This window comes from Bubalus bubalis, chromosome 16, assembly GCF_019923935.1.
Source record: "Bubalus bubalis isolate 160015118507 breed Murrah chromosome 16, NDDB_SH_1, whole genome shotgun sequence".
In the NCBI taxonomy this organism is placed as follows: domain Eukaryota; kingdom Metazoa; phylum Chordata; class Mammalia; order Artiodactyla; family Bovidae; genus Bubalus; species Bubalus bubalis.
Genome location: NC_059172.1, coordinates 8,835,465 through 8,848,075, shown reverse-complemented (window position 1 = coordinate 8,848,075; position 12,611 = coordinate 8,835,465). Strand labels below are relative to the sequence as shown.

Below are 12,611 nucleotides of genomic sequence, written 5' to 3'. Positions count from 1 at the left end.
AACAAGTGTAAATAAACACTTTCAGAAATTGAAAATAAGACTTTAATTCTGCTCTAATACAGAGACATGACTTTTCTTTGATTACCTTTTCCCCTTCTTTGGACACATGGGAAATCATTTTAACTCTTACTCTTTGGTAATGTTCTTTCTTTCTGCCGATGAATTCCAAGTGATTGTTATCCCAGACACAGTATAAAAAAGTAACCAAAAGAACTTCTGCTCAGCGCTGGTTCAGCTTGTTAGTACAGGCTGAAACAGGACCTAGCTCTCCGTGACCAGCGACAACTCAGCCCACGGCACGAAGCGCGGGTGCCGGCGCACAGGCGTACCTGCGGCGCGGTCAGGCCGGGGGAGGACGCAGCCGCCTGCGCGTGGTGGTGCTGCTGCGGCTGCAGCGGCTGCTGCTGTGCTGTTTGTAGTTTGTGTTCAGACTGTGGCAACGGCTGTATTTGGAACTTGTCTGGTTGTTCTTGCTTTACTATCAGGTTCTTCCGTAGCTGTTCAACTACTCTTTTCTAGCAAATGAGGAGAAAAAAGAATAAAATCTATTAGAATATTGTTCTATCAGCTGTAGAGAAATAGGCAGCAATTATATGCCCCTGACAACTTTTCTGGAACCAGCTAAATCTAAAACTGGTTACATCTAAAATTTAGACAACAGATAAGACAACTGAGAAGAAACCCATGGCATAAGAAACACTTCATATATAAAGGGAAGCTGAGCCACAGATGAGAAGAAAAGCTAAGGGAGGGCCCACAGCAGAGCTGAGACTCCTTGGCTCTTATTACTTGGTGTGCCGGACTGGAAGGACAGTTTAAAGTCGCAGTAAACACATGATTCTGGAGACACACTGCCTCAATTCAAATTTCAGTTCTGCTACTTACCAGTTATATGACATTGGTCAAGTCACATAACCTATCTGTGCTTCAATTTCCTGTTCTGTAAAATGAGGTAATTAACAATAACCTTAAGACTCTTACAAGTACCAAAATGCCTCATGTAAAGTACTCAGAATTATTAGTGGTGTACATTGTTAGTCATTTTTTTTCTTTTGCATCTGATAACATAGATACCAGTCATACTAATTTTTATTAATCAAACAAACATCATGTATGTACCCCAGTTTAAAACATTAAACAGACTTTAAGAAACCTTGATCCCAGCACCATGTGATATACACAACAGAGACTTTAAATTACTGAAACAGGTACCTCATGTAACAGGATTATGAAAACTTTGTTTAGGCAGAGTAGGGTTTTGAGTATATGGGATGAAATTTTCAGATAAATTTGTTTCCCTGACTTTACTGAAATCAAAGAAAATGGTATGTTCAGAAACTTTCATTACTATAATACTACATTTCAACAAAGTGACACTTCACGGAGCCGCAGGCTTAACTTCGTTTGCAACTAAACTTTGCATCTAGAACGACGTGGCCAAGTGAATGTCTCTTCACATGGCGTGTGGAGCGGTGGAACTGAAGACTGGCAAATGGCTCAGAGAAAGTACACTGACCATTTGGGGCCTGCCTTGGGCTCTGACTCTCCGGCCCCAATGGCTGGAAGAAAGTCTAAGCAGCACTCCTCATTTACGCTTTTGAGGTGAGTTCACCAGCTGAGGTTTGTTACTTCTGACAAAAGCAGACTGCTATTTTCTAATATAGATTTTAAATAGAGAAGAAGAAATAAATAAAGATCACTAAATGAGGGGTTAAGTGAAACCATAAGGGCCAGGCTGATTTTCACATTCGTGCTTATGACTCCAACCAACTTCACTACACAATACTCTCTAAAGAAGCCAAACCTGCAGGTTATGTGCTTAACCTACTTGAACATTAAGATATTTACAAAATAGATTTTTTTTAATGTTAAGCCAATACAAAATACATTCTTGACAAAAAAAAAATTTTTTTTTTTTTTTTTACTGATTCTTTTTAGGTAATGAAAATATCGTATAAAGGCTGGTGAAGGGGGAGTAGGCTGTACTTTACACTCTGCCAGCACTGCCTCTCTGAGAAGTTAAACATTAAAAAGAAAAAAGAAAGATGCAGAGTTCAAAGTATTTCCAGAAACCCATCTGCAAAATACGAAAAATGCAAATTAATAAAAATATAAAATTCTTATAAAAATAACTTTCAAGTCTTCAAAATCCTATTTCTCAAATACAGAAGGCAGAGTAATGGAATGGATACAGTTTAAGAGAACGGGAGTAACAGCAGGGGTGCTGTGGATAATTCTGAGCATCACATGTAGGTTTTATTAGTTGGTGACTGCCACAACATTTAGACATTGAACAATTAAATAATTATTTAGAGCTGCTTTCAGTCCCCCTCCCCAACATATTAATCAGCATTAATTAAACATATTAACAAACTAGTTAAAGTGCAGCACCGGCAGCTGAAGAAAGGGACTAGAGAGTCTTTACCAAAACAAAAACACACCTCCAGCTCAGATCAGGGGGAGGAGGAGAAACAACACAAACATAAATGTGATATCTGCCAAAAAATAGACTTTGAACAAAAACAGCACCGGAAACTAAATCATTACTATACCAGGCACAAAAGGAAAGGGTGTTTTTCTCCTCTCCAGCCATCCTTGGGAAATATACTGTGCTCTTCCACTTACTGCCTAACTGGGTTAAACTAGAAGCAAGAGACAAAGCTCGGAACCCACTCCTCGTGTTTTGTACAACAGAAGGGAACAGTAGGGGAAAGAACAAGAAAGGGACGCAGGCTAGAGTACTCTGCAGCCATATGGCTAGAGCAAGGTGACGCCCAATCAGAACCAGAATCAGGACCGTGGGAGTCAGTGAGTCACCAGGCATTCACAACTGTTCCTCCCCCGGGGCCTGAAACAAAGAGGGGAGGGGAGGTGGGAGCATAACACCTGCAAACTTACTAGGCCTTGAGAAGAGGGAAAGAAAGAAAAAACAGAGAGCTGTGCAGACTGGACACAGGTCAGATCACATGAGCTGTGTAATGCTTCCTTTGAAAGAAGGCGCTAACATATTTCAGAGAGCTGCTCAGAAATGCATTGCCCTGGCAGTCCTTGCTGTGTTCACCAGAAGACGAGAAGAATATCCAGCATATAGTTGTGCATGTCTATGGATTTTTTTTTTTTAAAGCAAGGTTCAGGTTGATTCTTTACGTCAATTAAACTCCTATTCACTGCCTTCTGAAAACCAATGATCTAAAGTTAGATGAGTTCTGGAGTGGAGGTGCTCCTTCTTATGAGCACAGACACTATGCACACTCTTTTAAGGGCCAGCCATGAAATTAAAAGACGCTTACTCCTTGGAAGGAAAGTTATGATCAACCTAGATAGCATATTCAAAAGCAGAGACATTACTTTGCCAACAAAGGTCTGTCTAGTCAAGGCTATGGTTTTTCCAGTAGTCACGTATGGATGTGAGAGTTGGACTGTGAAGAAAGCTGAGCGCCAAAGAATTGATGCTTTTGAACTGTGGTGTTGGAGAAGACTCTTGAGAGTCCCCTTGGACTGCAAGGAGATCCAACCAGTCCATCCTAAAGGAGATCAGTCCTGGGTGTTCTTTGGAAGGAATGATGCTGAAGCTGAAACTCCAGTACTTTGGCCACCTCATGCGAAGAGTTGACTCACTGGAAAAGACTCTGATGCTGGGAGGGATTGGGGGCAGGAGGAGAAGGGGACTATAGAGGATGAGATGGCTGGATGGCATCATCGACTCAATGGACGTTGAGTTTGAATGAACTCCGGGAGTTGGTGATGGACAGGGAGGCCTGGCGTGCTGCAATTCATGGAGTTGCAGAGTCAGATACGACTGAGCAACTGAACTAAACTGAACTGAATAAAGGAGAGCTGCCCTGTGCAGTAGTTGGCTTTTCTAGGTTCCACATCCAGGCTTGTTCTAGTTCAGTCTTGTAGCTTCTGGCAAATAATGGTAATCACATTAACTTCAGTAAGACCCTGATCTAGGCCTGTACCAGTTCTGGGTGGCAGTGAGGGAATAGAGCTACAGTGTTTCATAAGTCTTAGTCTGTGGTGTCAAACAAAGTTCTTAAGTAAGTAGTCTCTCATCTTCACAGGTAGTGAGCCTATACACTCTTGCTATTGTGTGTTTTAAACAAAGAAATCATGACTTCTGCTGGTCATGGATGAAGGTTATACTGGCATAAGCAACTAGGTATTTTCAATGTCATTCACATATACTCAACTTAAACATTGCTAATTATCTTGAAACATTATCCTGAAGCTTCGAGAAAAGGCGAAGTCTCACAAACTGGCTATCTGTCACTCACTAAATGCTGGGAAAGACTGAAGGCCAAAGAAGGGGACAGCAGAGGATGAGATGGTTAGATAGCATCACCGACTCAGTGGACATGAATTTGAGTAAACTCCAGGAGATGGTGAGGGACAGGGAAGTCTGTAGTGCTGCAGTCCATGGGGCTGCAAAGAGTTGGACACGACTTACCAACTGAACAACAACAAAAAACAAGTTAATGAGAGCTAAAAAGGAGGGAGGAGAAGAAGGACAAAAGAACTGGAAAAGGAAAAGCTGGAAAGAATGAAGGTAGAAAGGAGAGAGGAAAAGTGAACAATTTGCTCTCTTCTCTCCTTAATACATTTTCTATAAACAATAGGCCAGTGTGCCAGACATCCAGAATGGCTAGTACTGCCCCCTTCAATTCATCTGTCAAGAAGTGCTCCAGAAACCCAGCACGTGACTCCACGCCTCCGATTCCCTTGACACTCGCATCACTAGGTTTCACCAGGGCTTGTTCAGGCAGAAGGGTTCAGAGTCCCTGACACGTGAAGTCACAGTTTCTGAGACAGGTAGTCGCTGTGATAAATATTGTGACATTCAGTAATACTATCAACGTGGTCACACGACAGCAAGACAGACCCCAAGGAAAAACACAGAAGTTTATAGGTCAATTCAACAGAAAATCGGGCTCATTTTTCTGCTATGTAAGTCAGTCACTCCAAGTGCCATGGCCTTTGTCAACACACAAGGGAGATGGAATGGTGGAAGATCAGCCTACTCTTCCACTCAAGCCACGAATTTATTCCCATCAAACCCTCACACAAATTTCAGAAAGCCTCACTCAAGAGCAACTCCAGACACAAGCACTGCCCTCCACAACTGGACACTGTGCTTCAAGGCCCTGTTTTTCCACACAGTCGCTCAGCTCGCTTGTGTTCCATTCAGCGTTACCTGTTCGTGTACAGTTATGAGAGGGCTACACCCACTCAAACATCTTCTCACACAGCATTGCCTTAAAACTTCATCTTTTTTCCTCCCTGATCAACCACACAATCAGAAAATATAGCCCTGCCTCTTCATACCAAAAACTGATAGAGGCATGTAACTTTTCACAAATCCAGAAAATCAAGAGAAAAACTTTACCCATCTTCATACCAAAAATGCAATGAAAAAACTTTCCAGGTCTTCAGACTTACCAACTGCACAAATGAAAACAGGATACTAAGTTTTTTGTGTGCAGAAAAACTAACATGGAGAAATTTACATTTGCTAATAAACTCAGAATTTAGAAAGAGAAAAGAACCCTTTCTACTGTCCAACTGAGAATTAATCAACTGTATTTATAAGCAACACCAATACTCAATAACAGTGAAAAGGTAGAAAGATCAGATGAGTCTTCAGAATGCTGCCACGTAATTATTCTCTAAAGAACAGGGTATGTTACTGGCATAACATCAATGACAAAATTACAATCCAGAGTAAAAGCTACATGCTATTTAAAGGAAATAGAAAATTAAGTGACAATTCCACCATTTTATCAACAACAACAACAAAAAAACGGAAAAGAAGCAATAAACTCAAAATAAGTTCCTTCTTGATGTTAAAACTGAAATTTAACGGGAAGATCCATACTGAAGTTATTAGAGGGAATGTTCAGGGGAGACACACAGAACAGAATTCAGACAGGGGAGCAGAAGGAGGAATATTGGAGGCAGCATTTACAAAAATATACTTAGGGGAATCCCTTGGTGGTCCAGTGGTTAGGACTCAGGCCTTCACCATTGGGACCCAGGTTCAATCCCTGGCTGTGGAACCAAGATCTAGTAAACTGCACAGAGCAGCCAAAAGAAGAATACAGATGGAGAGAGAAAATACACACATGTACTTAAATATTTATATATACTCAGATAAAAATTACATTTCATTCATTAGGTAAGGCACTAGGAGGTTTCCCCCAAACACTCTGACATTCAGTTTCAGCATTAGAATTAGACAAATAGCATCTAACCTTACAAGCCTCTTTTAAAAGGAATATATTCTTGAGAAACACTACCTGTTTGGCCACATAGTATCTACACCTCATCTAATACATGAACTGTGTATATTGTCTACTAAAGCAGATTTGTTTGGTCTTAGAGAGTTGGGAACACAGATATTTTACAGTTCTGCAAGGGGTCACAGAATTTGTACAGTACAATTTAGATGAATTAAGGAACAGCAGCAGTTGGAATTATCAGGGTTTTTTCCTGTAAAGTTCAAAATTCTCTACATGGATGCTTAACAGATGGTAGAGAATGCATATGTCATGATAATGATTAGACTTTCGCTTTTTTAATTAAAAAAAATATTCTTTGGGGTTTATTCTTCCTTTAACACACACACACACACAGATATTTACAACAATAGATTTTACATTCAGCCCTACAGGAGATTAGACCTTTTATTCATATCAATGGGGTTTATATCCCATTTCCATTGGGGATTACATCTTTTATTTGACAGCCTGATTGAAATGCAGTTTACTTTTTTTCTTATAATAGTTCATTCACGCTCTAATAGGTAAGCTCAACCCCACCTTCCCCCAACTCCTTATGCAGGACTATAAAAGACCGCCAAGACAGCGATAGTCAAACTTTGTCTAAATCTATGAACCCTTCTAATAGGAACCTGAGAACTTATCTTTAATTTGCATCAAACAAGAAAGAGTGTAGCTATTTACTCAAGAGAGAACAGTCCCTGGAGAACTACAGTGTTTCAATATGTAACACACCCAGATGCTGGGACAAAACAGTATCAACAAAGAGAGACTAAAAAACAGCACTGCATGCTGGGAATGGTAGTTATAATATATTTATCCATAATAAAAGAGGAAGGAAGCCAAAATCAGAACCCAGTTAGCTTGCATTTAAGTTCTCTATGTTTCTTTGACGTACTAAACTATACTGTCCTGCCTGCTCCAGAAAAATGCTGAGGATCAAATGAATAAATGCTGGGGAGTGCTTAGGAAATTGTCAAGGGCAATGTGAAAAGCAGAGATAACCAATGAATAATACAATTTCTCAAGTATGAGTTTTAAGCTCAGAGCAACCGCTAATTAAATGTGATTTTTCTTTTCAATGTCAATTATCTTTCAATCATTTTATTTTTAACATCTAGCCAAACATTTTATGCTTGTTCAAACTATGTTATTTTCTTAAAAAATGAGAATCACCAAACAAAGTACAGGATTCAGAAAGAGAATGCTACCTGTTGCCCTTTTATCTCAGAAATCAAACACAGTAAAGAATATTTTCCTGTGCAGAAATCCGTACAGCCCAGATTCTTCTACCTCTATTAGTGGTTCAGGGCCCTATTCTGAATACATAAAATAGATGTCCAATTTAAATGTAACCTGACCCAGCAAAGACCCTAGATACAGTAATGCGAACAGTAGAAAAAAAACCATAAGAACCATTTATAATCTGTACAATTTAGCTGCTTGCTAATATAAAAAAAGTGCCTGAATCATTGTGTTTGTACCACAGTGAGATATGACACACAGACTATTAATTTGTAAATTAAGCTCCAGTTCAGTACAACTCGTGGCCCTCTGTAACTATCTGTTACAAACCTGCACGCACCACCAGCCTGTCCTTCACCGTTCCACGGTTCTACCCCACAACTTTAAAGGCAGCACTGCCTTGTTAATGTCAGAGTTGTCCCATACACTATAGAAATCCTCTCACTGCTCTGCCCTGAAGCTGCTATGGTTCTCCTCACAAAAGAAGTATGACTGGAAATGGCTGCACAGTAGCTGTCCCTGACAAGTTGGATATGAAAATACAATTTAAGCACAATAATGATCCTAAAATGGGGGGAGGGAAAAGGAAGAACAAAACCAAAAACCTCTATTATTTTACAGAACACTGCTCAGATAACAACAGACTGTTTTGGTGACTCAAGCCCTGGGTACAATTTGAGATAATGCAGGAAGCCTTGTTTTCACAGAAACGTATGACAGAATCAGATTCTAGGAGAGGCAAACGTACAGGCTATCTGACCAAATTCTGAGCAGAATACGCGCACTGAGTCACGGATCAATCAATCCCAAGGATGAGGATATCTTTTCACGATCCTCAGTTTTACAGCTTTTTTCTTAAATGAGATAAAAAGAGAAGAGTATTAGAATACTATACTGTGTCGGGCAGGATATATCAGGTATAAAATATTTCTGATGAAATGTAACGCTTTCCTCACACTGAAACAAAAGTAGGGCTTATAAATCACTAAACACTGATATTTCGCATTGGTAAGTATTTGATGAAAGTACAACCTGAACAGCATATTTTTTATCATCTACCATAATAGCATAATCACACAGATTAAAAGATTCCAAAGCTGCTAAATGAATATCTCTTAATTTCAAAGTGTTCAGCTTCAGTATTTTATCACTAAGTATTTATTATAATCACTTAAAGAAGAAAATGAACAGTTTATAAATATACTTTCTGACAAGACCCCGCATGAAACAACAGAGGAAGCAATTCTATCACCTACGTAGGCTGCCAAGATGAGGGATAGTTAACTTCAAGGGATTGGATCTTACAAGACACGTGACCAAGAACGATTTGCATTACTCTGTATTTAGTCTGAGTTTTCTGCAACAGAGAAAGAAGAAACCTGAACTCATCTTTCAGAATTTCAGAGCAGGTTTGGCTTTTCTTTGTTTTAAACGGTCAGTACTAGAAATTTTAATTAGAAAGACAGACAGCAATACAGAAGAAAAGCATGAACAAAGCATTTCGTTAAGAAATTTTAATTTGTATTAAATCTTAAGTATGAAGAAAAACATTTTTCACAAGCTATGAAAATGACTAAATCCAATCCACAAATCTCTACACAAGTATTTAAAGTCTTTACACACACTCACACATGCACAGACACACATGCAAGCACATAATTCTAATTTTTAGAAAAGATGGTATGGCCACAGTAAAAATGATTTGTTGTTTTATCTTCTGTTAGCATACTTTTTAGTTCTGAAGGTGTAGCTCACTCTTTACCATACTGTTCCCCAGTTTCCACATCCAGCAAGATAGTGAGGGTCAAAAGAGAAGAGGGCACTTCACTAAACACAAGACGCGTCTCTTGGTTTGTTTTTGCTGTTGCTGTTTGATTTTATTTTTTAATCTTTTTTGTTTGCACCGTGCAGCTTGTGGGATCTTAGCTCCCTGGTGAGGGATGGAACCCTCGAGCCCAGCAGTGGAAGGGCCTGACAAGCTGGATAAGAAAATACAATTTTTTAACCACTGGACTGCCAAGGAAGTCTCTCTTTGTTTTTCTTAACCACTGGACTGCCAAGAAGTCTCCCTTTATTTTTCTTTAAATAGACTTAATTTTGTATTGTTGTCTCATTTATATTTTTTAATTTATTGAATTTTTTACTAAAGTATACTTGATACACAATATTATATAAGTTACAGGTGTACAATATAGTGGTTCACAATTTTCAGAGAGTATATTCCATTTATAGTTATTATAAAATGTGTGCTATCTTCCCTGTGCTATACAATATAGCCTTGCAGCTTATTTTATACCTGATAGTTTGTACCTCTTAATTCCCACCCCTATACTGCCCCTTCCTCTTCCGTCCTCCCACTGGTAACCACTAGTTTGCTCTCTGTATCTGTGACAGACCTAATTTTTTAAAGCAATTTTAACTTCACAGTAAAACGGAGTGGAAAATACAGAGAATTCCCATGTATTACCTGCTCCCCTACCCACAGCCTCCTATATCAAACAGTCCCAACAGAATGATACATTTGTTAAAACTGATGAACCTATACTGATAAATCATTATCACCCCAAATCCACAGCTTATACCAGAGTTCACTCTTTTTATTAAAATTGAAGTATAGTTGATTTACAATGCTGTGTTAGTTTCTGGTGTACAGCAAAGTAATTCAGTTATATATACACATTCTTTTCCATCACAGGTTATTATAAGATACTGACTGCAGTTACCTGTGCTCTACAGTAGGACCTTGCTGTTTATCTGTTTTATACATAGCAGTCTGTATCTCGGAGAAGGCAATGGCACCCCACTCCAGTACTCTTGCCTGGAAAATCCCGTGGATGGAGGAGCCTGGTAAGCTGCAGTCCATGGGATCGCTAAGAGTCAGACAAGATTCAGCGACTTCACTTTCACTTTTCCCTTTCATGCATTGGAGAAGGCAATGGCAACCCACTCCAGTGTTCTTGCCTGGAGAATCCCAGGGACGGGGGAGCCTCGTGGGCTGCCGTCTATTGGGTCGCACAGAGTCGGACACAACTGAAGCGACTTAGCAGCAGCAGTCTGTATCTGCTAATCTCAGACTCTAATTGATCCCTGCCTCTCCTCTTTGGTAATCATAAACTTGTTCTCTATGCCTGTGAGTCTGTTTCTGCTTTGTAAATAAGTTCATTTGTACCATATTTTAGATCCCACACATAAGTGATATCATATATTTGTCTTTGACTGACTTCACTTAGTATGATAATTTCTAGGTCCATCCATGTTGCTGCAAATCATATATTCATTCTTTTTTATGGCTGAATATATATATACACACCACTCTTTAAACATTCATCTGTCAATGGACATCTACATTGCTTCCATGTCCTTTTGCATGATGTAAATGGTGCTGCTATGGACATGGGGTGCATGGATCTTTTCAAATCAGAGTTTTCTCCAGGTATCTGTCCACGAGTCGGACGCTGAATCATATGGTAGCTCTCATGCCAATCATAGGTAGTTTTCATTCCAATCCCAAAGAAGGGCTACGCCAAAGGATGTTCAAACTACTGTACAACTGCACTCATTTCACATGTTAGCAAAGAAATGCTCAAAATTCTCCAAGCTAGGCTTCAACAGTACATGAATCATGAACTTCCAGATATTCAAGCTGGAATTAGAAAAGGCAGATGAAGCAGAGATCAAACTGCCAACATCCACTGGATCACAGGAAAAGCAAGAGAATTTCAGAAAAACATCTACTTCTGCTTCATTGACTAAGCTAAAGCCTTTGACTGTGTGGATCACAACAAACTGAGGAAAATTCTTACAGAGATGGGAATACCAGACCAACTTATCCGCCACCTGAGAAACCTGTATGCAGGTCAAGAATCAACAGAACCGGACATGGGACAACAAACTGGTTCTGAATTGGAAAAAAAAGTACATCAAGGCTGTATACTGTCACCCTGCTTGTTTAACTTATATGCAGAGTACATCATGCGAAATGTTGGGCTGCATGAAGCTCAAGATTGCTGGGAGAAATATCAAAAACCTCAGATATGCAGATGACACCACCCTTATGGCAGAAAGTGAAGAGGAACTACAGAGCCTCTTAAAAGAGGAGAGTGAAAAAGTTGGCTTAAAACTCAACATTCAAAAAACGAAGATCACGGCATTCCAGTCCCATCACTTCATGGCATATAGATGGGGAAACAATGGAAACAGTGACAGACTTTATTTTCTTGGGCTCCAAAATCACTGCAGATGGTGATTATAGCCATGCAATTAAAAGACACTTGCTCCCTGGAATAAAAGCTATGACAAACCTAGACAGCATATTAAAAAGTAGAGATATTAGCTTGCCAACAAAGGTCCGCTTAGTCAAAGCTATGGTTTTTCCAGTAGTCATGTATGGATGTGAGAGTTAGACCATAAAGAAGGCTGAGTGCCAAAGAACTGATGTTTCTGAACTGTGGTGTTGGAGAAGACTCTTGAAAACCATTTGGACTGCAAGGAGATCAAACCAGTCCATCCTAAAGGAAATCAATCCTGAATATTCATTGGAAGGACTGATGCTACAGCTGAAGCTCCAATACTTTGGCCACCTGATGCGAAGAGCCGACTCATTAGAAAAGACCCTGATGCTGGGAAAGATAGAAGGCAGGAGGAGGAGACAACAGAGGATGAGATGGTTGGATGGCATCACCAACTTGATATACATGAGTCTGAGCAAGCTCCGGAAGATGGTGAAGGACAGAGAAGCCTGGTGTGCTGCAGTCCATAGGGTCGCAAAGAGTCGGACACCACTGAGCTACTGAACAACAATGGTAGCTCTATTTTTAGTTTTTTGAGAAACTACCATTCTGTTCACCATAGTGGCTGTACCAGACATTCTCACCAACGGTGTAGGAGGATTTAGCATTCACTCTTAATGTTGTACGTTCTATGAGTTTTGACAAATATATAATTATGTATCCACTATTGTAATATCATATGGAATAGTCTCATTGCCTAAAAATCCTCTGTGCTCTAACTCTGCACCCCTCAACCCTTGGCATCCACTGATCATTTTACTGTCTCCATAATTTAGGCTTTTCCAGAATGTCATCTGTT

The 12,611-nt window shown here is 39.7% G+C and overlaps 1 protein-coding gene across 23 annotated transcripts in view; it reads right to left on the bottom strand.

The window, feature by feature from the left end:
• The window catches only part of PHF21A (PHD finger protein 21A), a 191,729-nt gene that overhangs the window by 42,978 nt on the left and 136,140 nt on the right, over positions 1–12,611 (bottom strand). For all 23 annotated transcript variants that reach the window (XM_044929220.1, XM_044929217.1, XM_044929214.1 and 20 more), the window contains one exon: positions 330–515. In XM_044929220.1, the coding sequence (XP_044785155.1) occupies positions 330–515 (186 nt within the window). The remainder of the gene's footprint in view (positions 1–329; positions 516–12,611) is intronic.